This window comes from Patagioenas fasciata, chromosome 18, assembly GCF_037038585.1.
Source record: "Patagioenas fasciata isolate bPatFas1 chromosome 18, bPatFas1.hap1, whole genome shotgun sequence".
Taxonomy (NCBI): Eukaryota; Metazoa; Chordata; class Aves; order Columbiformes; family Columbidae; genus Patagioenas; species Patagioenas fasciata.
In genome coordinates this window covers 14,428,650-14,452,900 of record NC_092537.1, presented here as the reverse complement: position 1 = coordinate 14,452,900, position 24,251 = coordinate 14,428,650, and the positions used below count along the sequence as shown (strand labels likewise).

Below are 24,251 nucleotides of genomic sequence, written 5' to 3'. Positions count from 1 at the left end.
TGTTGCTTTTGCGGCAGCCAGGGCTGTGCATTAATCTCCCTTCTCCTGCTCTATCTAAATGTGCCCTGTGGGCCACCTGTGTTGGGGACTGTCCACCTCCTGCTCTGTGTCCCCGTGCCTGCGCTGTCCCGGCAGCTTGCAGAGCTCTTGCCTTCTGAGCCCCCAGCTCCCCACCCGCGGTCAGGGAAACCAGCTGCTCCCCGTGGCCTCACCTTCTTCTACAGGCAGGAACTTGATTGCTTCTCCTTCAGCATAATGCCCTTCTGTCAGAGAAGGTTTAGAAGGGGGGATGGTGGTTTGAGAAGGTGTCAGTCTGGTGATGTGGTGTCTTGGCTACATTCTCAGTGGCACTTGCAGCTCCGTGGTGTGGCATCGTGCTGCAGGCAGGGTGACAGCTGGGCTGTGATCCCCCTGTCTCTGGACACCACCAGGTACCGGTGCTGCTGCTGTCCCTCTCCTGTGCTTCCCCGAGAGCCACATCAGTGCCTCAGGTGTGTCATCCTCGGAAGCACGTTCAGCAGTAGGAAATAGGTTTATGGAGACTGCAAGCCAAAAGTCATTGGCTGTTCTGTACTGATGAGTGAAACAGAGACATTGCTTCTGAAGCTGGTAATTAGATGCAAAGAAAATTGGTACAAGGGCCTCCCCCAGCTGCTCCTTCATCTTTCTCCACCTTTACCCAAATTTCCACTACCACTGCTGCAAATTTTCTGCATGCTCAGGTATCTTCCTACCCCACTTCTGGAAGGGCCAAGTCCTGTTTGCAGCTCCCATGACCAGGCTGCAGCCCTTGGGGCTGGTCAGCCCCTTCTGCCATGGACAGATTCAAATCCTCTTTGTTCTACAAGCGTGCTGCAGTTATATTGTAAAGTGAGTGAAACGTTGCTGTTTCCCTGGAGCTGGAGCCTGTCTCTGGCTGGTCCTGCAGTGCCGAGGAGCCTCCGGACACTCATCCTGTTCACCTCGGCCTCCACAGACACAGTTGCCGGAGTGCACCCCCAGGTCCTACTTCCAGCTCCTTCCTCTGGCTTTTTATGGCCTGTCATGCCTTTGCACAAGGAACAGTGCTTCATGCAATCACAGAATCCCAGGCTGGTGGGGCTGAAGGGACCTCTGCAGATCCCCCAGTCCAAGCCCTGCTCACGCAGGGTCACAGAGCAGATCACACAGGTGGATCCAGGGGGTTTCAGTGTCTCAGAGAAGGAGACTCCACACCCGCTCTGGGCAGCCTGGGCCAGGCTCTGGCACCTCCCAGCAAACAAGTTTCTGCTCATGTTCACATGGAGCCTCCTGTGCTTCAGTCTGTGCCCGTTGCCCCTCACCCTGGCGTTGGGCACCACTGAACAGAGTCTGCTCCATCCTCTGACACCCACCCTGAGATAATGATCCCATTGATCAGATCCCTCTCAGCTTCTCTTCTCCAGCTCAACAGCCCCAGCTCTCTCAGTGTCTCCTCAGCACGAGGATGCTCCAGACCCCTCAGCATCCTCGTAGCCACCGCTGGACTCTCCCCGGTACTTCCTTGTCCTTCTTAAACTGGGGTGCCCACAACTGGACACACAACTCCGGTGGGGCCTCATGAGGGCAGAGCAGAGGGGGAGGATTCACCTCCCTTGACCTGCTGGCCACACTCCTCCTCACGCAGCCCAGGTACCATCGACCTTCTTGGCCACGGGAGACAGTGCTGGCTCGTGGTCAACCTCTTGTCAACCAGAGCTCCCAAGTCTTTCTCTGCAAAGCTGCTTTCCAGCAGGTCCACCCCCAGCCTGTACTGGTGTCTGGGGTTATTCCTCCCCAGGTGCAGGACCCTACAGTTGCCCTTATTACACTTCATCAGGTTCTTCTCTGCCTTGAAGTGTTGTTCAGCTTCACCCTCTGCTTGGTTCCCCAAATCGCCGGGCTCCGAGTGCAGCCCTTTTCCTGCACTTCCTCTCCGCATTTTTTACCATCACAGGAAAATAATTTCTGAGTGCTGAAATATTACTGAAATAACTTGAGATCTGCAGTGGAGGCACCATTTTCTTACATTTTTCCATTCTGTACACTTTGGCCTCATCAGCCAACATACGGATCCCGGCGGACATGATCGTGGTACCCTTGTTGAGGGTGCCCAGCTGCCCGCGCGGGCAGAGCTGCCGGGTCCCTGTATGAGTCAGAGAACTTTCATCTGTGCTTGAGCATCAGCGGCGAAGAAAGAAAATGAACCTCATCGTGTGGCTGCTGTGAAATCACCGCAGCAAGGCTCCGGCTGGCAGAGCGGTGCTGGGGAGAGGCTGGGATGATGAGCTTTTGTCCCTGTCCTGCCTTGCTCCTTCCTCTCCTTCAACCTTTGTCATTCTGTGCCTCTATGGATATCTATTTGAATAACAAAAAGACACAGGGCTCTTCAGGAGCAGGCTGCCAGAGCCGGGACCCAGTGATTGCGAGGCTGCAGGTTGTTTTTGCAGGCAGCCCAGCCAGCTGTGTCTTGGGCACGATGCGTTGGGATCCCTGCCCAGCTCTGCCGTGGAGAGCCTCGTGCCTCTTCCTGCAGCCGTCAGGAAGAGCGGGAGAGGACAGAGGAAAGAGGAATCCAGCTCTGAGGATTTGTATTCAAACCTTCCTCGTTTTTCCCCCCTGGAAAACGCTGTATTATGTAAGTCCCTGTTTGCTCTGGGTCAGCTGGCATTGCAGTCTACCTCAGTAGACTGAAAAAACCCTACTAATTTTCTAGAGAATTTATTGGCATGTGAGGTCAATCAAGACTCTTCCAGACTGGAAAGAGAACAGTCCAGTTTTGTCCTGTGCCAGCTCTGTCTGTGCAAATTCACAGTTGCAAGACCCGTTTTATGTTGAATCCTCACCTCCTTGGCAGGTTTCTCTTCTGGGCTCCTTGCTTTCCTCGACGAAGTCCTTGCCCTGGCCAGTATTTCCCTGCAGCACCAGCTCTCTGCGACATTGCCTGGTCTGCCTCCCAGTTCCATCCACTGTCCTTCGCTTCTGGTTTCTTGTTTTCTCTTTAGTCTGTTTTTGTCCAGTCTGTGGCCATTCATAAGTGGCTTGTGAATAATCTCCCCAGCTTCTTGGCTCTGCGGAGAGCCCTGATCCCTTCTCAGGATCTGTGCCGCTGTCGTCACTCCTGGCGTTAACCCAGAGGCTTCGCGGCATCTGCTGTTCTCCATCCCCCTTTGTGTTTGCCCTCCAGCATCACCACATGTTGTTGTCCCAGCTGCTCTGCATCTTGTTTCATGGGAGCACCATAAACTGGAGGAACAGGACTGTCTTGGGCACATCAGAGGAGCTGTTGAGAAGCTCCATTTTATGTGGGTGAATCTTGAGAAGCTCACCCAGCAACCGGGGGGTTTCCTTCTGTCCCGAGGTTTCCTCTGGCACTGGTGACAGTTCACACAAGAAGAGTACTTCAAAAGATCTTCGGCTGGTATAAAAACAGGTAAATGGAAAAAGATTAAAATGGAACAGAAGCTGGGGAGGGGAGTGTTCTCCCTGTCGGAGCAGGATGCCCTGCTTTTTACTTAAAATACTGCGTGTAATACCTGGGTACTTAAACAGGCTTCTTGAAGGCAGGAAGGTTTCTTGTTTGAAGAGTGACTATTTAAAACAGCCAACCTTTAATGCGTTAGGCGCTGGCTGTGCGGGTCGGGAGCTCGAGCACGGCAGCGGCGTCCTGGGCTCGCGAGGACCTTCCACCTCCCGCCCCGCTGTTCCCGGGCGCCCGTGGCAGGGAGCACCCCCCACTTTTGGGGTTCAGCTTTAGCAGCTTCTGCCAGTTTCTGTTGAGCTAGTTCAGCTGGCTGAAAAACACAGTATCAAGAGACAAGTCGAATGGTTCATGCTTCGGTTGACCTTCAGGCCTCTTGTCCCATAGGAACATCTTGCACCTCTTCTTAATGGAATTACTTTTCTTGTCAGAAATGGTTACAGCTGGGAGAGTAAGCCAGCTGGGGAGAGCACATTGTTGTCCACAATCCTCATGTTCAGTTTTCCCCCACCCCAAAAGGTGTAGTCATTTTCAGCTGTACACCAGAATCTTCCTCTCTCTCCCGTACAGGTCAGCCTAGCTGACTTAGTCTCACTCTGCAGTACTGTGTCTTCCAGTTCCAGCCAGTGTCCTCAGATATTGTTGCTGGTTTCTGGTATTCTCTTTAGTCTGGCAGTATTTCTGACCAGACTACAGATGTTATTCCACTTCTGCTCTAAACTTGTCCTAAGAAAATCAGAAGCAATCTCAAGATCAGCTGGGTAAGGGGAGAGGCTGGCGGAGGCGCTGTTCAGAGGTGGAGTTCAGGAGGATGCCAGGGCGCTGGGGTGGCTGGAGTAGATCGCAGTTCTTCCCGGAGAAGCCCCTGAGCTGTGGAGCCGTGTCTTGGTCACAGCTCAGCGCCTCTTTCCCAGAATTGTGCTCGTAGTCAGTGCTCACTCATCACGGCTCTAACGCACACGTTTCTGGCTTTGGCTCACCCCGGTGTTCTCTGGGGGCAGCCCCACAGCTCCAACAGGTTGCTGAGTGTCAGATACCCCTGAAAGCAGAATTTAACATGTTTATAGCTCTCATAATCTCTCCATCCTTACTGTGATGCCCATAGAAACCCACCAAAATGACACGTTAGTGTATGTAGCTCAGCCAAGGGCTGAATTTCTCTGTCCTTCCCAATTTCCCGTATGGCTTCTGAAGAGAAGTCTTGGGACTTCTTGCAATCTGGCTTTATTGCAAATCTTCATTTCCATTCTTCGCACTATTAGGTACCCTCTCCCAGGTTGCTTCCTTATGGTTTATCAAGCAGAGTTTTCTGCTTCACTTATCTGTTTGGGCAGATGGTTGAGGGTCAGAGTTAGTACGCTGGGACGGGAGTGAACACGTGAGGGCTGAAAGGACACGGGGAGAGGGAGCGAGAACTGGTGACAGGAGATGGGAAAGTGGTTGTGATCACTGCAAGATCCGACGTGCCTCTGTCAGCCCTGAATGTGTTTCAGATGGGGAGGTAAATGTTCTTGTCCTCAGGAGTGGGTGGCAAACCCATCTTCTGGTTCAGTGTCCCCAGTCCCTGCCGCCCCGGGAGCAGCAGCCCCGGTGACACTGCCAAGCGCAACCGTGCTCTGTGTGGGACACAGGACAGCCCCGGGGTGTCTCGCAGCCCAAGGAGTTGCTTTTCAGTTTGGAGTTTAAAGCTGCTTTTTTCTTTTCTTTCCTTTTTATAACTGGTCACCACCCACTGCACCCAAATCCTTTTGTGTGCATATTGGGGCTGGGTGATGTCTCTTCTGTTTTGGGTCCAGTTTCTGGGATCTGTCTGATTTTAGGTTTCAGAGTGGTCCAATCCGCAGTGTAGTTTATCTTTCTGCTGTTGATGCTGCCCAAGGCATAGCTTTTGGATCTCTTGCTTGTGATCTCAGAAGGCTTTGTCCTAACCCATGTTTGTATTAGAACGGCTGGAGAATTTTCTCCTGGAGGATTTGCTACCAACAAGCAACCATTAAAAAGGAGATTTCCCACCAGCCTCTACTACAAACCCCACTTTTTCCACGTGTGGCTTGTTTGGCATGTCAGTGACTACGTGCAGTAGAGTGACCAGGCTGAGAGTAAGACCTGAAGCCAGGTCAGACCTGTCCTTCTCTGTCTTAAATGGTGTCTCCAGGTTGTTACTTCACTTTGTGTCTTGCTTCCCTCCCATCTGCCCTGTTCTCAGGTCTCTGTGGTAGCTGCTGCCGTGTCTTGCGCTCTGCCTTGGAGCTCAGTAGCAGATGGTCGCTGTGGCTCCCGTGCTGTCTGCGTAGTGGCTGCTGGTGACTTCAGTCACCTTTTGCTGTTTCTCCTGTGTTTCTCTGGTGGACACTCATTCCATAACTGGTGCTTTGGGACCACTGGTGTGTTCCAGCTTAGCAAAACCATCTTTTCCAGCCAGAGCTGACCCCAGCTCAGCACTGTGCTGCGATGCTGCTCCTTTCCGAGTCTCTAGCGCTCTTGTGTGACCTCCCAATCCTGCACCATGTCGTTACCTTCATGCTCTGAAGCGGTGGTTGTTGGGTCCATGCTGGCTTCTCAAGGTGTCCCGTGGCTCCTGTGTCTACCGGGATGCTCTGTCCTGTAGCTGACCCACCGTCCGCCCTCTGCCTGCCCTTTCTCCCTAGGGAAATGGCATTTGGGAAGAGGAAGAATCTTTGGGTTCCGTATTGTTCTGGGGTGCCGTTAAAATTGCCTTCTCCATACAAGTTCTATTTCACACACTTTCCAGTGTTAGAGAAGTTGTAGCAGGGAAGCCAGTGTCAGAGGTGGGAGGAGGTGCGGTCAGGGGACAGTGTTGAGCTTGAGGAGCACATGGCTGTGGCAGGATGGTACCGATGCAGAGCTGGGCTGGGGAGGCTCCCAGATCACCAGGAAAGAGGCTTTTTGTGGACAGCTCCAGACCTGGTATAGAGGGGAGATGTGACAGTATGGAGAAAAACTCCTTCTGGTGTTGCTCCTCACCGAAGAGGTGGACTGTTCAGAGCAGTGGGTAGCATCTTGGTGAGAGACTAAACTGTTTCTTATAGGTCCCACCATGGTGGCTTTGGCATGTCAAGGTCTTCTGTCAAGGTCAGGGCAATGGCATTATTATTTCACACGGTGCTGATGGTGTCCCACCTGGACAGAGACATTCCGTTGGCCCAGCCTTTGGTACCTCGGTGGCCTGTAGAGCTTTAGATGGTGTAGGCACAAGGCAAAAAACCAGTCCAACTCATCAGGCTTCCTTTAGTGATGTGTCTGAACTTCTGTGGCACAGACTTGAACCAGTGACCTAGAGGTGAAGATTTTAGTTTCTTGATTAGTCCATTGAGCCATCTTCTCAGTGTTTGTGACTCCAGAGCCGCACCTGCTGGGTGGCCCCGCGGGGGGGACGCGCAGACAGCGGCTGTGCGGGCAGGGCTCTAGAGCTCACTGGGAGGGAAAGGGGCAGCGCAAACGTGACGGTTACTGGTCTAGGCCAAACTAGAGCTACTAGAACATTAAGAACAAGTGGTGAAATACCAAAATATCAGGATACATCAAAGGTAAGGAAAATTAGAGTGTTGGTACTGTCCTCATTTTGTGTGGGTCATCCAAAATAGCCTCAAGGTACAGAATCATGCACTGTTTCTCAAATGGTGTGTTAAGAATGGCCAACCTCCAAAGTACCTTCAGGTACTCCAGCCTTGTGCTTGCTGACGTGCGTGGTCCTGGTGCCACCCGCAGCTGCTCCCAGGGCAGCGGGTCCTGCTGTCCTGCAGATTCCTCCCACAACCTTGAATACCAGTTTTTTCTCATCAGGGAAGGTCCAGGCTCCCTCTGCTGCTTTGGACTTCTTGCCAAATACCTTTTTTTTTAATAATTTTTGCACGTGAGTCACACCTTCAGGATCACGGTTTTCCTCACCTGTGATTTAGGGAATGCATTAATCAGTGCAAGATGTTAAATATGTCTGTAAAATCACATGAAAAACTCTGGATGGTCTTCTCCATCCTTCATTTATCAAGCTTCATATTTTTACGTGTAGAGATATCTATTTTCAAACTTCCAAGTCCAAATGAGACTTTATATATAATGTATATATATAGTGTGTGTATCCGTATCCATATGGTTACGTACACATAGTATATATATTTTTACATATATATAGTATCTTTTATATAGTGTCCATGTTCCTTAGGGAAGCACGAGGTAAAGAATTGCTAGTTTTAAGAAAAGAGCTCAGGGGCTGTTGCCCCCATCAGCGTCCCCAGAGCGAACGTCCCCGGGCGCGCTGGTCCTGCCCGCCCCGCCAGCCCTGCCGAGGGAGCCGCTTTGTCTCCTCTGCTGGGCTGAGAGCTTTGAAACGTAACGTCCCTTCATTAAATTTCATGACAGCCTTCAAGCCCCATCCAACATGGCTGAGAACTGTGTGAGAATTTGTTTTGAAATGAAAGCCTGAATATGTTTGGGGTTTGTTTGGTTTTGGGCTTTTTTCTGTAGTTTTCAATGAACTTTCTGCTCTTTCATTTCATTCTGACATTTCATCTGAAAACGCTGATGTTCATGAGAAGACCGGGGATTTTATAGTCTGAATTAAGGTGTAGGGGTTTTCAGTTCTGTTTCCTGTTTGAGAACACCGGTGAGGTCTCTGGAGCGTGTTTGCGCATGTGGGGGTGCCTGCTCAGCGGTGGGTTGGGGTCCTGGCGCGTTGCTCTGAAGTGGGTCTGAGGATACAGTCATGGCTTGTAAGTGATAAAGTCTCTGCCACTCTTCCTCTTTCAGAGAATTCGGTCGACAGTGGATGAAAAAGAACAGAAGCAGCTTCTGATGGACCTTGATGTAGTAATGCGAAGCAGTGACTGCCCGTATATTGTTCAGTTTTATGGCGCACTCTTCAGAGAGGTGGGCACTCCAAACTTGCTTCATTTGTAGCGGAGTTTGGTTTTTACCTTTTTTTTCTTTGCAGTTGCCAACTTGCAGTATGGAGGAGAAGGTTAATTTACGTTAGGTTTCTTAGCTCTCAACTTTTAACCAAGGGTATTTAAGCAGGAGTCCCAGCCACCCGGGTGCTGTGGAGCACACACCTGCTGTTCCCCTTCATTACGTCTCTCTGCGGATTTCAGTCTCTCCCTCTTTCCCGCTTTTCTGCTCTCTTGACGCGCTCTGGGTCCGTGTGTGCTGCCGGGCTGGCACAGCGCTCGGGTGCAAATGGGCTTTATGTGCGTGGTTGCAAAAGGCGACCGCGTTGACAGCCTGTGTCCCTGTAAGGAAGGTGGCTACTGGGATGGGTCACAGCTCCCCGTAGGGTGTCTGATGGGTGTACGGATGTGGCCAGGCTGGGTCAGAGCTTCTGCCTTGTGGTGGTTTGTACCTGCAGATACATAGGGAAACAAGGGCAACCATGTGGGGTCAGCCCAAAGCCCATGGCCCTTGGGATCTGCTTGTGGAAGGGTGTGTGATACCTCACCATGGCCTTCGGTCACGTGCAGCTTGATCGTCTCCTGTGCTAGACGTGCTCTCTTTGTGCTGAGTGACTCTTACTGGATTTCTTTTCCATGAAGGTGTTCAGTTTCCCTTTGAATACATGTACGTTTATTTCATCCATGGTGCTCCCTGAGAGGCACTTCCCTTGGTTGTCCATCCCTCATTTGAAAGCCCATCAACTTGATTTGTTTGAGTTTTCATCCTGATGTTTTGAGTGGTGGCCCCAGTGGTTTCTCTGGTTTTTGTGTTTGAAGAGGCAGTAAACGGTTTGTCTTTATTCACCCTCTCCAGGCCAGTGAGGATTATATGGACAGTTGCTATATTCCCCCTCTGTCACATCCTACCTAGTCATACATGGAGCCCCTTCCAGACCTTTGGTCATCTTTCTTGCTTTTCTCTGCATCTTTTTTGGGACAGAGACTGAAATAGCATGACTGTTCTTGAAAGGAGCAATATCTGCAATAGCCAGCCTAGGGGCTGTGATTTTGCTTTGCTCTTTTATGCACATAGACTCTGTGTGCTGTGGAGTGGGTTATTCAATGTGCTGCTTCCCTGAGTGCTTCCAAGTGAAGAACAGAGCTTGAGCACTGGAAGCTGTGAAAGCAACCACAGTTAGTCCTGACGTACTTTAGCTGCTCATGGGCAGCAATATGGTGTTAATCACTGCATGTTTGTGACTGTTGTAACATCTGCTTATCGTCATTCTGCATCCCTTTCTCCAGAGCGCAGCGACTCCTGCAGCTCTTGTGCAGGTGTGGATAATTCCTCCTGCTGTAATTGCTCTGGTGGTGAAGCTGGCACAGTATAGAGGGATGGACATGCAGCCTTGCATGTTTTCCACTGCTTCACCACAAATCCAATAGATCTACTCAAGGAAAGAAGGAAAATAAAGACCCACTGGCTGCTCGTCATCCTTGCATATTATTGGGTGTAGCAGCCAGTGCAGAGTCTAGTGGGGCTTTACCAGCGAAATGTTGGAGAAGGAAAGTCAATGTTGTAGTTAAAGCCTGAAACTAAGACTGGATTTTCAATTCCTGCTTCTAGAGTGTCTGCCTCTGTAATTTCGCCAGGTCACTGCTCTGGCTTCAAGTCTGTCTCTGAAATAAGGGTAACAATTCTTCCTTTTCCCATGCTCTGTTTTTTCTTGTCTGTTTAAACACGGAACCTTTCTGGGCCGGGGGGCATTGTCCATGTTCACACAGTACTCGCTCCTGCCAAGTGCGGAGCCTCAGCCTTGGCTTAAAATTTCCAGCTTTGCTGAAACATGAATGATAAGGCTGTCAGCTGGTGTGAAGAAAAGTCTTTGGGCAAGACAGTGCCTTGCCAGATGCTGATGAGCAGCGTGCTCAGAGCTGTGCGAGCCTGTCACTTCTGTGCAGCTCTGGGCACGTCCCAAAATGGAAGTATAAATACATAAATAGCATAAAAACCTACCTTGATCAGCCGCCAGTTGTCAGCCTGGCTTAGGGTGTGCCCCTGGTCTTTTCCAAGCCTCCTGTCCCACAGCCAGGCAGGGCTCCTTGGGTCTGGGAGAGGTGTCAGTCAGGTCACTCTCGTTACATCATCGTGACCCCTGGAGCCCCGTTCTCCCTGCTCAGCAGCAGTGGTATTTGCTTCTGAGACGAGAGCAGCCTTTCCCCGGCCCCTGCCTGCCAGGGTGGTGGTCCAAGCCGCCTACCTTGGGGGTGCACAGCGCTGAGCCAGTGTGCTTGGTTAAGGTGTTCTGTCTTGTCATATTAATTACATGTTCTAGTATCATTTGCATCTTTCAAAGCTAGGAAATTAAGACAGCACAAAAAGGGGAAAAAAATAATTCACCAGTATGTTTGAAGCCATCCCACGCGCTCGGCCTCCTTAGCAGATGTGTTCCCAAATAACTGTGAATGATCCAGGTCGCTGCCGCACCATCACCTGGAACGTAAGAGCACACGGGACGTCTCTAAAGACTGAGCGTCTCTCAGGAAGTCCTACAACAAAACTTGTATAAACAAAGCTCTTTGTTCCAGCATTTTAAGGTGAAAAGTAAGAAAATTGGGTCTAAAAAGGCAGATCCTCTTGGGACTGCCTGCTCTGAGCCAGGAATGCAGCTCTCCAGGGCAGGACGAAGCTACAGGTGGGAGATATTCTGTCTGCTCCTCAAAGGTGAAGGGCTCCAATTCGAGCCTCTTTAGAGGACCTTAAACATTGAGTAGGAGTCTTTGGCAATCAGTTGATTTCAAGAGGCACCAGCAGGTTCCGAACAGCAGCGAGGCAGCTCCGGGGGGCAGGTCACCTCAGGGGGACAGCTCTGGGGGGCAGGTCACCTCAGGGGGGCAGCTCTGGGGGGCAGGTCACCTCAGGGGGCAGCTCTGGGGGGCAGGTCACCTCAGGGGGCAGCTCTGGGGGGCAGGTCACCTCAGGGGGGCAGCTCTGGGGGGCAGGTCACCTCAGCGGGGCAGCTCTGGGGGGCAGGTCACCTCAGGGGGGCAGCTCTGGGGGGCAGGTCACCTCAGGGGGGCAGCTCTGGGGGGCAGGTCACCTCAGGGGGGCAGCTCTGGGGGGCAGGGCACCTCAGGGGGGCAGCTCTGGGGGGCAGGGCACCTCAGCGGGACAGCTCTGGGGGGCAGGGCACCTCAGGGGGGCAGCTCTGGGGGGCAGGTCACCTCAGGGGGGCAGCTCTGGGGGGCAGGTCACCTCAGGGGGACAGCTCTGGGGGGCAGGGCACCTCAGGGGGACAGCTCTGGGGGGCAGGGCACCTCAGCGGGACAGCTCTGGGGGGCAGGGCACCTCAGGGGGACAGCTCTGGGGGGCAGGGCACCTCAGGGGGCAGCTCTGGGGGGCAGGGCACCTCAGCGGGACAGCTCTGGGGGGCAGGTCACCTCAGGGGGGCAGCTCTGGGGGGCAGGTCACCTCAGGGGGGCAGCTCTGGGGGGCAGGGCACCTCAGGGGGGCAGCTCTGGGGGGCAGGGCACCTCAGGGGGGCAGCTCTGGGACGCAGGTCACCTCTCTGGAGTGTGAGCTGTTGGTGCGGAGAGCCAGAGCTGAGCTCTTGGGCCCTGACAGGTGTGGAGCGCGAGTACTGAAGCAGTTTGGGTCAGGGACTTTTTTTGAAGGCAGATGAGCTTTCAGTCAGACAGGTGACTGTAAACAGGGAGGTTACTGTGCCAGGCTCTATTAGTATGAAAAGTTTAATTTTGAAAGGCAAAAAAATACTACAGGAACATTTTCTGCTAGTCCTATTCTGTCTGACTTGTTCAGCAAGCAGTTTTTGGTAGGGAACGTCTTCTCTGGCAACCGCTCCCGCTTGTCCATCAGCAGACAGCATCTTCACACGTATTATTTACTTTTTGTTCTTTAATCATATGGGACTTCTGATATTATGTATGTCTGTGTATATAATGTCATGTGTAACAATGCAAAAACTACAAGTTGATTGCTGGGTGTGGGACTTTGCTTGAGTTTATTGGTACCCACTAGGTCAGATTAAATTGCCTGCTTAACGAAACGGGAACAAAGCTGAAGAAGTGGAAGACAGCGTTTGGCTGGAGGAAGGGGCTTGGCGGCACCGAGCAGACAGCGCACGCGCTGGGCTCCGCTCCTCCCGGGGGCTCCTGCTCGCTCCTGCTCTCACCAATGGAGCTGTGACCTTCTCATTGGGCCTCCCCGTGATCTTACAGCATCCTGCGTTCTGCTAGTGCAGCTGTTGAGCAGACTGCTGTATTGCTTGGTTCTGCTCTATTACTTGGTTCTCTAATGATCCTAGGTAGAAAAAGTAAACCTTGTTTTCAATAACAGAAAGAATCTCTGAGCACTGACGTTGCAATGTGTGGCAGTTGAAGTGCTTTTCATGTCCATGGACTGACTTCTGAACAGAAGAGAGAAGAAAGTGGCATCTGATAAAGGCTGGAGGATGAAGAGAATCAGAAAGAGAAAGGCCTGGAGCAAAGGGTGGAAGAAGTAGTTATGCTGCTGTCTGTATTCCTGGGTGCACTGCCTATAGGAGGGATTCATTCCCTAATGAATCATCAAGTCACGGAATGGTTTGGATTAGAATGGACTTTTGAAGATCATGGAGTCCACCCCCCTGCCATGGGCAGGGACATCTTCAACTAGATCAGGTTGCCCAAAGCTTAGTCCAGCCTGACCTTCAACACTTCCAGCGATGGGACATCCATCCACAGCTTCTCCAGACAAACTGTTCCAGCATTTCACCACACTCGTAGAAGATTTCTTCCTCATGTCCAGTCTGAACCTGCCCTCTTTCAGCTGAAAGCCATATAGAAAGCGTTTTTCCGTCTTCCTTATAAGCCACCTTCATACATTGGAAGGCTGTGAGAAGATCTCCCTAGAGCCTTCTCGTCTCCAGCTGGACACGCAGCTCTCTCAGCCCATCCTCCCTGCAGAGCTGTTGCAGCTGTTGCAGCGTTTCCATGGCCAGGAGCTCCCTGTCTGTTCTGGGGAGCCCAGAGCTGGGTGAGTTCTCCAGGTGGGCTCTCACCAGACCGAAGCAGAGGGGGATATGTATTATACCTCCCTTGACCTGCTGGCCATGCCCCTTTTGATGCAGCCCAGGATACAGTTGGCTTTTTGGTCTGCAAACACATTACCAGCTCAGGCCAAATTTTTCATTCACTGGCACCCCTAAGTCCTTCTCCGCAGGGCTGCTCTCAATCCCTTCATCCCCCGGCTGGCTGCCCCGACCCATGTGAAGGATCTTGCACTTGGCCTTGTTGAACTTGCTGAGTTTTGCCCTGGCCCCACGAAGCCAGTTGGTTTCTCCATCCCATGCCAGCAAGAACCCTGACTCTGCAAACACGCGCAGGGCTTTCCACGCCAGAGATGCCGCGTTGAAGAGGCTCTGGTCACTTGGCTCCTTTTGTTACCTCTCCAAGCATTACTTGCTAAGTGGGGGAGGAAAAAAAAGACAATTGCTAGGATTTCTGCAAAGATATCGGTAAAGTCACTTTGTTCTAGTGAGAAGAGGAGTGTTGAGCTGAGCCACAGGACCACACTGGACAACCCTGAGACTTCCGCTCTTAGTGCTGCTGTTTGGAGGGGTTTTAAGACTGAGAAAAAATAGAAACTTCTTTTCTTGTCTGCTGGAAACTTTACAGCTAATCTAGTTGGAGACAGTACCTGCAAGGCTGGGAGTGTGTGGTTCATTATCGTAACCGCACTAATTGCTCTTTCAAAGGAACTGTTCCTGTTACTTCTCTTCTCAAGAGGGGAAGAGGAAAAAAGCCTTGTCTGACTTGGGATCTCAGCAGTGACTCCTACCCAGTGCAAGCGTAGCCAAGCCAAGTTTAAACCAACAAACTCAATAGTTGATAAAATTATTCCATGAAAAAGTCATTGCAAGTTGCAAAACATGCCTGGGAAAGTGGGTAAAATAGCTGGTGGGGAGCTGGAGCTGGTGCGAGAAAAGAGCTGGTGGGGATGCATTGGTAGCACAGTGCTGACAGTGGTGTGAATCGTGAACATATCCTTGGCCAGATGATACAAGGACTTTGCTGTCTTTGCTGTTGGGGCACAACATATTTCTATGAAAATCTTTCGCTGCATTGGCATTATTCAAGGTGTCTGTGCCCGTGGCCAGCCGGGCAGGGAGGGGATCGTCCCGCTCCGCTCTGCGCTGGGGCGGCCTCACCTGCAGCATTCACTGTGTGCAGGGCTGGGGACACCGGAGAAAAGGAGAGAAAGCTGCTGGAGAGTGTCCAGAGGAGGGACATGAACTTGGTGAAGGGTTTGGAGGGGAAGCCGGATGAACAGCGGCTGAAGTCCCTGGGTTTGTTCAGCTGGAGCAGAGCAGACTGGGGGCAGAGCTCATGGGCTGCAGGTTCCTCAGCAGGAGCAGGAGGGGCAGGGTGAGCTCTGCTCTGTGACAGTGACAGAGCCCAGGGAACGGCAGAAGATGTGCCAGGGAGGGTCAGTGGACATGAGGAAAAGGTTCTTCACCCAGAGGTGCTGGACACTGAACAGGCTCCCAGGGAGGTGTCACAGCCCAACCTGACAGTGTTCAAGGAGAGACTGGACAACGTCCTCAGACACACGGGGTGACCTGTGGGGTGTCCTGTGCAGGGACAGGAGCTGGACTCCATGAGCCTTGGGGGTCCCTTCCAGCTCAGGGCATTCTATGGTTCTATGATTTTACGATTCATGGTTAGTCCCCAGTCCATAGGAAAAGTATCCTCTGTGTCACATAAGGATATGTAGGGGTGATGATATTCTTCATTCTCTCTCGCCAGTGTAGATATAGCTTGCATAAAAGGTTCACAACTCCCTGCTGTGCGCTGATGTGATAAAGTGTCGGTATAACAGTGTCACAGAACGATGGATGTTGGAAGGGACCTCTGGAGGTCACCTTGTCCAATGCCCATGCTCCAGTGGAGCCACATAGGGCCACTTGCCCAGGACCATGTCCACATAGCTTTTAAATTTCTCCAGGAATGGAGGTTCCACAGCCTCCTTGGGCAGCCTGTGCCAGTGCTCAGGCACCTTCACAATGAAAAAGTGTTTCCTGATTTTCAGAGGGAACGTCCTGTGTTTCAGTTCGAACCCTCTGTCTTTGTCTTGTCACTGGGCACCACTGGTTTCATCCTCTGTTCCCTCTCCCTTCAGGTGTTCGTGTACATTTAAAGAATCGTAGAATCATTTGGCTGGAAGAGATCCTCAAGATCATCGGGTCCCGCCATAACCCAACTCTGGCACTAACCCATGTCCCTAAGAGTCTCATCTTGAATTGTGCCACCAGCCTTAATGACACTGCATGGTTTCAGAGATCTGCCATTTTTTTATTTGATCTTGCTGACATAAATTCTTGTTGATCAGATAGATTTTTATATTGCCAGATCAATAAATGCAGACATCCGGGATTTCTGTATAGCATATTCTTCAGGAGACCAAGTAAACCACGTCTTTCCAGGTGCTTAGAATCATGTACAGGCTTTTTTTTGTGCTTAAATTAACAATGGATAACAATTTATTGTACTTGTTCAGTAACACTTCCCACCCCACAGATGCACAACGAATATTGTGAAGCTTTTGTTACCATAATGGCTCTGATCAGGTTGCCTGTTGCTTCACTTCAGTTTGCTTTTGCCGTATGAACATGAGCTGTTGTAACGTGGGCGACTGAAGATTCTCTCACAGCGTTGGTGCGATTGGACATGAAACAAGGCTGCGGGCGCTCGGAAGTATTCGCGTTCTTGGAGGAACCTACCCTCCTGCGGTCTCATTACCGTAACATAGCCAGACAGTACAGTACCAGTTTTTATATGGAGCTACTCAAAACAAGCAGTGTTTTGAATGATCCTGCAGCCAGTAGAACAAGTCCACGCTTGCTTTTACTACAGATTGTGAGGGTCTGGTGTGTCTCCAGTGTCACTTCATGTACGCACGTCACTAGTGCTGGATCCGCATTGCTTTCTCTGAGCCACTCTCAGTACTACACAAGTGCCTCAACTGCACTTTGCTTTTGTTGCCAGTGCTGAAAAGGGAATTTTTCTGTGTGTGTTGCCTAATTTCACTCGTGCAGTTCAAATCTGAACAGGTCCTCAGCCACATCAATCCATAGCCAGTCTCAGCTTCTCCAGCAGCCTGGACTCCCCTTTCCCTGGCCATGTCCCCTTCCTGCTGCACTGTGCTTGCCCCTTTGCTATGGTATCTGCTTTTGTGTCCTCTGTGATCAGTCCCTTCTGCTTTGTTTTTGGTGACATGGTGTTTTCTGGGCTCAGGCTTGTAGCAGCGATTTCTCTTGGGTGGATGATATGAGCTCCCACTCTGCCTTGTACTGATGTAAAAACCCTGGTGCCAGAGGAGCAACATAAAATGGGGCTGCCCGTGGCTCTGAACCCACAGTTGTCTTCTCCAGCCAGCCCACCAGTGGCTTGGTCCTTCCTAGGAGAGCAGATCCCCTCTGCTCAGAAGGGAGAGGCTTTCGGAGGCAGAATCCCTCCCTTGGCAGGAGACAGTGATGGATCCACTGTCATTAAAGCAGCAGCACCTGTAATGCAGGTGGTACGTGGGACACTTTGGCAGTTTGCAGTCTGTTTTCATAGCATTTCATAGAATGTCCTGAGCTGGAAGGGACCCCCAAGGATCATGGAGTCCAGCTCCTGTCCCTGCACAGGACACCCCACAGGTCACCCCGTGTGTCTGAGGACGTTGTCCAGTCTCTCCTTGAACACTGTCAGGTTGGGCCGTGACACCTCCCTGGGAGCCTGTTCAGTGTCCAGCACCTCTGGGTGAAGAACCTTTTCCTCATGTCCACTGACCCTCCCTGGCACATCTGCTGCCGTTCCCTGGGCTCTGTCACTGTCACAGAGAAGAGCTCAGCCCTGCCCCTCCTGCTCCTGCTGAGGAACCTGCAGCCCATGAGCTCTGCCCTCAGTCTGCTCTGCTCCAGCTGAGCAAACCCAGGGACTTCAGCCGCTGTTCATCCGGCTTCCCCTCCAAACCCTTCACCAAGTTCATGTTCCTCCTCTGGACACTCTCCAGTAGCTTTCTCTCCTTTTCTCCGGTGTCCCCAGCCCTGCACACAGTGAATGCTGCAGGTGAGGCCGCCCCAGCGCAGAGCGGAGCGGGACAATCCCCTCCCTGACCGGCTGGCCGTGCTGTGCTGGATGCACCGGGACATGGGGCCCTCTTGGTTCCAGGGACACAGGTGGCTCATGTTCAACTTGCCACTGACCAGAACCCTCAGATCCCTCTGTTTTGCTGAAGCAGCCTGGCACGTATGTGTGTGAGCAGCTCGGGACCTGGCTGGGTGGCTCTGCTGTCTGTGGATAGCGGTGCGCAGTGTTTGACAGCACCTTTGCTGGAAATTCTATTCCCACTAAACCAAGCATTTGGAATGGAGGCATCCTGGCAGATGCAGTTCCTCGGCTCGTGTCTCCCAGGAGGTCATTCTGAAAGGCAGAAAAGCCCTTTTGACCTTAGAACCGACGGCTCTACAAACTTTTCCATCAGCTAAATGTAACTTGAGAACTGCTCCTGCTCTCACGAGCAGATTGCTCCAAGCAGAATGACGTGTGCGTGCAGGACGGTAGCGCGGGGCTTCACCACACCTCCAGTGTGTCCGTGCCCTCAGTGCTTGTCCCTAATTCATTTCCATGTATTAACGTAGAGTTTGGTTGGTTTGTGTTTTGTGGCATTGGGAGAAATCTGCCTTCTGTAGGACAGTTACTTATGGGGGTTTCTCCTCTGTTGCTTCTCACATCCCAGGAGCGCGCAGCTCTGATGTAACCAGACAGGCAACCCCTGCTCTGAACACCAGTGGGTTTGTATTGCTAGCAGTGCAGAGTTGTCTGAAGTACGTGAGTCTACGGAAGTGGCTCACTCAGAGCCTTCTGTCACCATCAACTGGAGGTAAAACGTTCAAAAGAAATCACCAAGATCAGTCCCTGGCTGAGCTGTCCGTCACCACGAGGCGTATATCGTATATACGCTAAAGCAAAAGATGCAGTCCTTCTGTATTGTGGGGACCCATTTCTGATACCCGGCAAATCTGTTGTGAGCAGGTCAATTTACAGATCTCAGCAGAGAGTTTGATAAAAAGATGTGTAATTCCACTATGATAGTTCAGCTTAGCTTGGTTTGATGCAGAGTAGGAGTACGTGTTACAATTTTCTGCATTTAAATTGTTTAACTGTAAGATGCAAATGAACAAAACCCCCCACATGCTTGGGTGTATTTTCATTTTCTCTTGCTTAGATGATATCTCCGAACGTTGTGTGCAGCATCTTCTGTCCCCTGCAGGGCACTCATAGAATGAAGGGGTTTTTTAGTGTTACTGTGCATGCAGGTGTTTTACCGTGTATGCTGGTGTTTTACCGTGTATGCTGGTGTTTTACCGTGTCTGCCGCCTTCTGGAGAGCCAAACAGTTTGTGGAACTTGGATTCATTGTAGATTCAGGCATCTAAAATGTAATGCCAGGCCTGAGCTGGTCATACGGATTCCTCTACTGGGGTGGGGGAGAAGTGCATATGGGGCAAGTCTTCCATTGCTAAGATTAATCAAGATGGCTCCATCCTTCCTGTCAAATGCATGTTGCTGTTAGTGTATTTTATTGGATTCAAGTGATCTCTTTATGCTCTCTGTATTTTTTTTTCTCGTTTTTATCTTGACAGTAACGCAGATTCTTTTCTCTTTTCAGGGTGACTGTTGGATCTGTATGGAGCTCATGTCTACCTCGTTTGATAAGTTTTACAAATATGTATATAGTGTATTAGATGATGTTATTCCAGAAGAAATCCTAGGCAAAATCACTTTAGCTGTGAGTATTTTGTTAAACGTTTTTGTGTATGTTTTTGAAGCTAATGTGGACAACTGAACTCTCCTTCATTCCCATGTGAGAAAGCTGGTTGATTTGCTGTTGTATTGCCCCACAGTTTTAACGATCCTTGACTATGCTCTGGCGTTCTCGTAGCATGTTGCATGATGGAAAAGCAGGTCCTGGGGTCTGCACTCCCTCCTCAGGGATCGCTTGGTGGTGGTGGTGTCAGTGGCAGCTGGGTGCAGGTCATCTCATCCCAAGGAAGGTGCCTAAAATAGATGAACTGTTCCTCTTCTTGTTGTAAAGGGTGTTGAAAGGTTTCCTGAAACTTCTGTCCTGCTGCTGCCCATAAAAAGCTGTCGGATCCACAGCCGGGGATGCTGTGCCAGTCCAGTCCAGAGGAACCTCTGGTGGCCTTTTGCAAAAGGCTCCCAAAAGTACATGTGGGTCTTGGCAAGTGGAGAACCTGGTTGATGTTTTCTTGACTTAACTAGAAGTCCTGGCCCAATAAAAGAAGTCAAGGCCAAGCCAAATGAATTAGTTCAGTGAGGCTGCTGGGAAATGAAGGTCTGCAGAGGGGAAGCACCATTCAGGAGTAATGGGGAAAAATGTGAGTGGACGCTGGAGCTGTGCCGTGTTGTTGACAGATGGACAAACTGCCTCTCTGCAGAATCATAGCAACATAGAGTGGTTTGGGTTGGAAGAGACCTTAAAGATCATCTGCTTCCAGCACCCTGCCGTGGGCAGGGACACCTTCCAGTAGAACAGGTTCTCAGAATTCTGTCCAGCCTGGCCTTGAACACGGCCAGGGATGGGGCGTCCCCAGCTCTCCGGGCAGCCTGGGCCAGTGCCTCACAGTGAAGAACATGAGGACGTGAAGGCGGCACTGAGCTGGTGTCCTGAGCTGTCAGCGTGACAGGAAGGTGCTCAGCAAGTCACAAACTGTGACCTCTTGGAAGTGCGTGGTCAGATTCTGCTCAGTGCCTGGTCTTGGGAGAAAACCATCTTCGCTCTTCTTAGGGGCATCTTTAGAAAATGTTGGCCCTCCCTGGACCTGTTGCTGTTTCTCACAGCTAACAGGCTGCCCTGGTGGCTCGTGTACTGTCACATATTTAGATGTTTATAGCCAAGAATGAAAATGAACTAAATGTCTTACTGTCCAAAGCAAGCCTTGAGACCTGGACAAGAGACGTCTGGAATAAGGTCTGTCCTTCCGTAGTAGTCTGCTTAGAGTTATATCTTAATTCTGCAGGAGAAAGAAAAGGAGATCCTTTTAGGGTTTGCAGGTGTTAGAGACATGCTGACACATATTTTGGCTGAGACAGATCTTGCAAGGTGTTTTCCTGATGAAGATAGTTTGGACAGAGATTTGAGATGGGGTTTGAAGGCATTTCTCTCCTTACCCCGTGCAGACGGCACACGCTGTGCGAGCGCGCCGAAGCTTTCAGTCCTAGCCAGGGAAGTGACCACTTGGGTTGTTCCTGACCTGGGAGTGAGGGGTGGATGTGCTGAATGATGTGAAACTTTCCATACCCGGTACCCACAACAGGTGTGTGGTGTGGGCAGCTGTGGGCTGCTCACGGAACACCACTGTCCTTCCCTCCCGCTGCAGCTGGAGCCAGCCCAGCCCCAGCAGCTCCCGAGCGACGTCCTCTGCACAGACCCGCTGTAGGACCTGAGACAGGTTCTTGTTAGATCCTGTGGTCTGTCCACCTTTTTCTAGAAAACAAATGAGAAATGATGTGTTTTAACTCTGGTATGAGAATACTGACCCTAAGTATCTTAGACCCTGCTGGCTCCAGGTGCAGAAGGTCTGTGTGTGCCTGCTCTGGCATCCCCATCGCGTGCAGGTGAGGTTTGTGCTGCAGCTCGATGTCCCAACAACCTTTTGTGTCATGTTAGAGCTGGTTTAGTCCAGGTTAAAGAGCTGTGAGCTTCTGCTTCACCTGCCTGAGGGCTGGAACAGAAGCTTCTGACAGCATCAGCTGGGAATTAAACCAAAGTTCAGTCATTAAGTCCAGCAGACTTTCTCTTGCTGAAGCTTAAGTCTAAGGAGACCATTCAGTCTCATTCCACTGCGGACTTGCCTAAAATCAGTCGATGCTCTGTTGTTCAGAGACAACAGGTTTCTCCTGCACTGGAGGAGCAAGGTGGGCACGAGGAGGAGACACTGGAGCTGCCCCAGAGCCTGCCTGAGCTTTATTCCCTGAGCCCTCGTACGCGGGGTTGGGCCAGCACAAAGCACCAGTGTTTCGGGAGGCGTTCCCCAGTGACAGGCTTCGTTCTCAGTCATGCAGCTTCAGAGGACTTTGCAGCGGAGCGTGAACTCTTACCATCAGCTTCAAGGTAGTCTTTTGGCCATGGTTTTCAATGATCTTTTGAACAGAAGCGAAGTTAATTAAAATGGTGAATTTTCAAGGTTTTTGTTAAGTCACCCTGTGAAATCAGGCTCCACAAGTGTCTCTTCCATTTGATGGTGAGTGGTTAAATCAGAACAGGCTCCTCTGCTGCTCCTCACGCTGCTGCCCAGCCAGTGGAATGGGAAGTGGTTACCTACTGCAAAAGTACAGCAGAGTGCTTGAAATAAGTTGTTATTCAAGATAACTAACATCAGAAATCGCCTGACTTCACTTCTTGCTCTCCTCTCCAAGAGTGGGATCTTTCCAGGTTGTAACAAGTGATATGTGTTTACTGAAGCACCTGCCCCCTCTTGTATCACCTTTTGTTTGCAGGAAAGATTGCGAGAAAAATGCTTTCATTACCTGACACATTACAGCGCTGAGGTATCAATATATTAAATGTTTTTCCCCCAGTTCTTGGATGTCCAGAAGTTTAATAATCACAAGAATCTTATGATATTTGCTTATTTTTCATCTGTTTCTCTTTCCTAGACTGTGAAAGCACTAAACCACTTAAAAGAAAACTTGAAAATCATTCACAGAGGTGAGTTCATGTCTTCTTGCCTAGAAAAACAGTAACAAGGATTTTAAGCAACCTTTGCTTCAAGACCAATTGTAATTAGCATGTGTGCTACCGCGGGTGTGAGTACAGGTTTTGCTCAGGTGTGTCCCCAGCGACCGTTTCATTCCTCCTTTGGTCAGTGGTTTTCCATTAAGTGAGATTTCCAGCTGGCTGGGTGTCTTCCTCTGCCCGTGGGCGTGTGGCATGTTGGGGTCGGCTCCGTGTCCCCGTGCAGCAGTGGGGACACGTCCCGTGGCCGCCTGCCCCACGCCGAGGGGCGACGGCCATGGCCAGCACTGCCGGTGTTGATTCTCTGCAGCTGCTGCTCTCGAAATTGAAACCTCCAGCTGTGACTTATTGGTTTAAATTTCTTTCCCTTGCAGACATCAAACCTTCCAATATTCTTCTGGACAGAAATGGAAATATTAAACTCTGTGACTTCGGCATTAGCGGACAGCTTGTGGACTCCATTGCCAAGACGCGGGACGCCGGGTGCCGGCCGTACATGGCGGTGAGTGGGATGCGCTGGGCGGCGGGAGCCGCGTGTCTGTGGGCTCTGTCGGACCGTGCCCCGTTCTGTGCAGCTGTGGCTGAAGTGCCAGCCCGTTGCCCGTGGGATCAGCGACCCCTTCCCAGATGAAGCCGACTTCTGGATTGAGCACTGCTCCAGCCGCATCGGCGAAGCCATCCAGGCTGTGGCAAAGTGAACAAAATCCCCTTTTTTTCTCTGGGTTCCCGTGCTACGGCGCTGGAGCAGAGAACTGCTCCGAGCCTTCCAGCAGCGCCCGCTCGCTCCGAACCGAAGAGGCAGCGCCGTCTGGGCGCAGGGTTTCCTTAGTATGCAAGAAATCCATTTGCTGTGGTAAGATTATGTCACAGGAGTTACTACAGAGCAGCATTATAGTGATTTTTGCAAACCGCTTCAACTCCAAAGTGTGCCGTAACTTAATTCCAGGAGAATGCGATTCTGGAGAGCGACGGGAGCAGAGCAGCTGGTGGAAATCGCTCGGGCTGAGCTGTGGCTCCGGGGAGTCTGTCCCGCTTGTTTGCTTCCCTCCCCGCCAAAGGGGAAGGCTGTGGTGGTGACTGTCAGAGCTGTCTGAGGGTTTGAAACCTTTCCGTGCATTGAATTGCTTTGAAAATGCACCTCTTGGTTTCACGTGAGCTGAGGTACCTTGCACAGGAAGCTGTGTGTCTGCCGCTGTCGATGTAGCTTTAATTTCAGTGGCGTATTTAACTCTCGTGGCTTATCTTATGGCTCTGCATGGTGAAAAATACCAGGTTTTGAGCTGTGTTACCTACCACCAAGGGAACAAAAGAGGAAAGTCTCTTTTAAGGTACAGTGCCCATCTGGTCCAAATGACAGCTCTCATACGGCTTTTGTCTGACTGTGGTGTCCAAGGCAAAACCTGTCTGCCCCGATCCTGATCTGTGCAGCACAAAGTCTGAATTTCGGAGCATTTGACCTTTTCACTGTCCTCATGTAGCAGAGCCAGTAACTCAGTGAGCCAGACAGAATAGTACAGATGAAATCTGTTACTGGAGACCGGTGCTGTTGTGCAGCAAAGTCTGTGCAAGCTCTAGACTTCCATAACGTGCTGAAATGAGGCGGTTTGTTTCAATAAAGACCTTTTGAGGCTGGAGAGAGGGCACGGGCTTGTCTGCTTTGAGCGCTTTGGGCGTGTGCGTGGAGCTCCCTGCAGGGCAGAGGATCGGCCCCGCTGCCCTGTTTGTGCTGGTGGTTGGTGGGACGCTGGGCGCAGGTGCCCAGGGGCTGGAGCCAGCGCAGGCTGAGCTGGGCTGACCCCAGGCTGGGTATTTGTGTCCCAGACCGCAGGCACCGGGGAGTTATTGTTGACTTTTCCCTGTCCTCTGAGCTGGGTGTCAGGTCTGTAAATAGGGCTCTTGAAAAATTACTCACTCCTGTGCCCTCCCGCCTTCAGTGGGCTATAATTACAGGAATTCGTGTTCCCACTTTTTCTTACAACTAGGGGTAGATGGTCAGCTTTGCACAGGCTGCTGGCTGAGTTGCGACATGAGTGTTGCGGGTATGTCTGTAAATCGCTTTGCTGCTTCACTCCCCTGGGACT

General features: G+C 51.2%; 1 protein-coding gene across 2 annotated transcripts in view; it reads left to right on the top strand.

The window, feature by feature from the left end:
• The window catches only part of MAP2K4 (mitogen-activated protein kinase kinase 4), a 93,632-nt gene that overhangs the window by 51,642 nt on the left and 17,739 nt on the right, over positions 1-24,251 (top strand). For both annotated transcript variants that reach the window (XM_065852231.2, XM_071816641.1), the window contains exons 4-7: positions 8,246-8,365; positions 19,081-19,200; positions 22,092-22,143; positions 22,545-22,672. In XM_065852231.2, the coding sequence (XP_065708303.1) occupies positions 8,246-8,365; positions 19,081-19,200; positions 22,092-22,143; positions 22,545-22,672 (420 nt within the window). The remainder of the gene's footprint in view (positions 1-8,245; positions 8,366-19,080; positions 19,201-22,091; positions 22,144-22,544; positions 22,673-24,251) is intronic.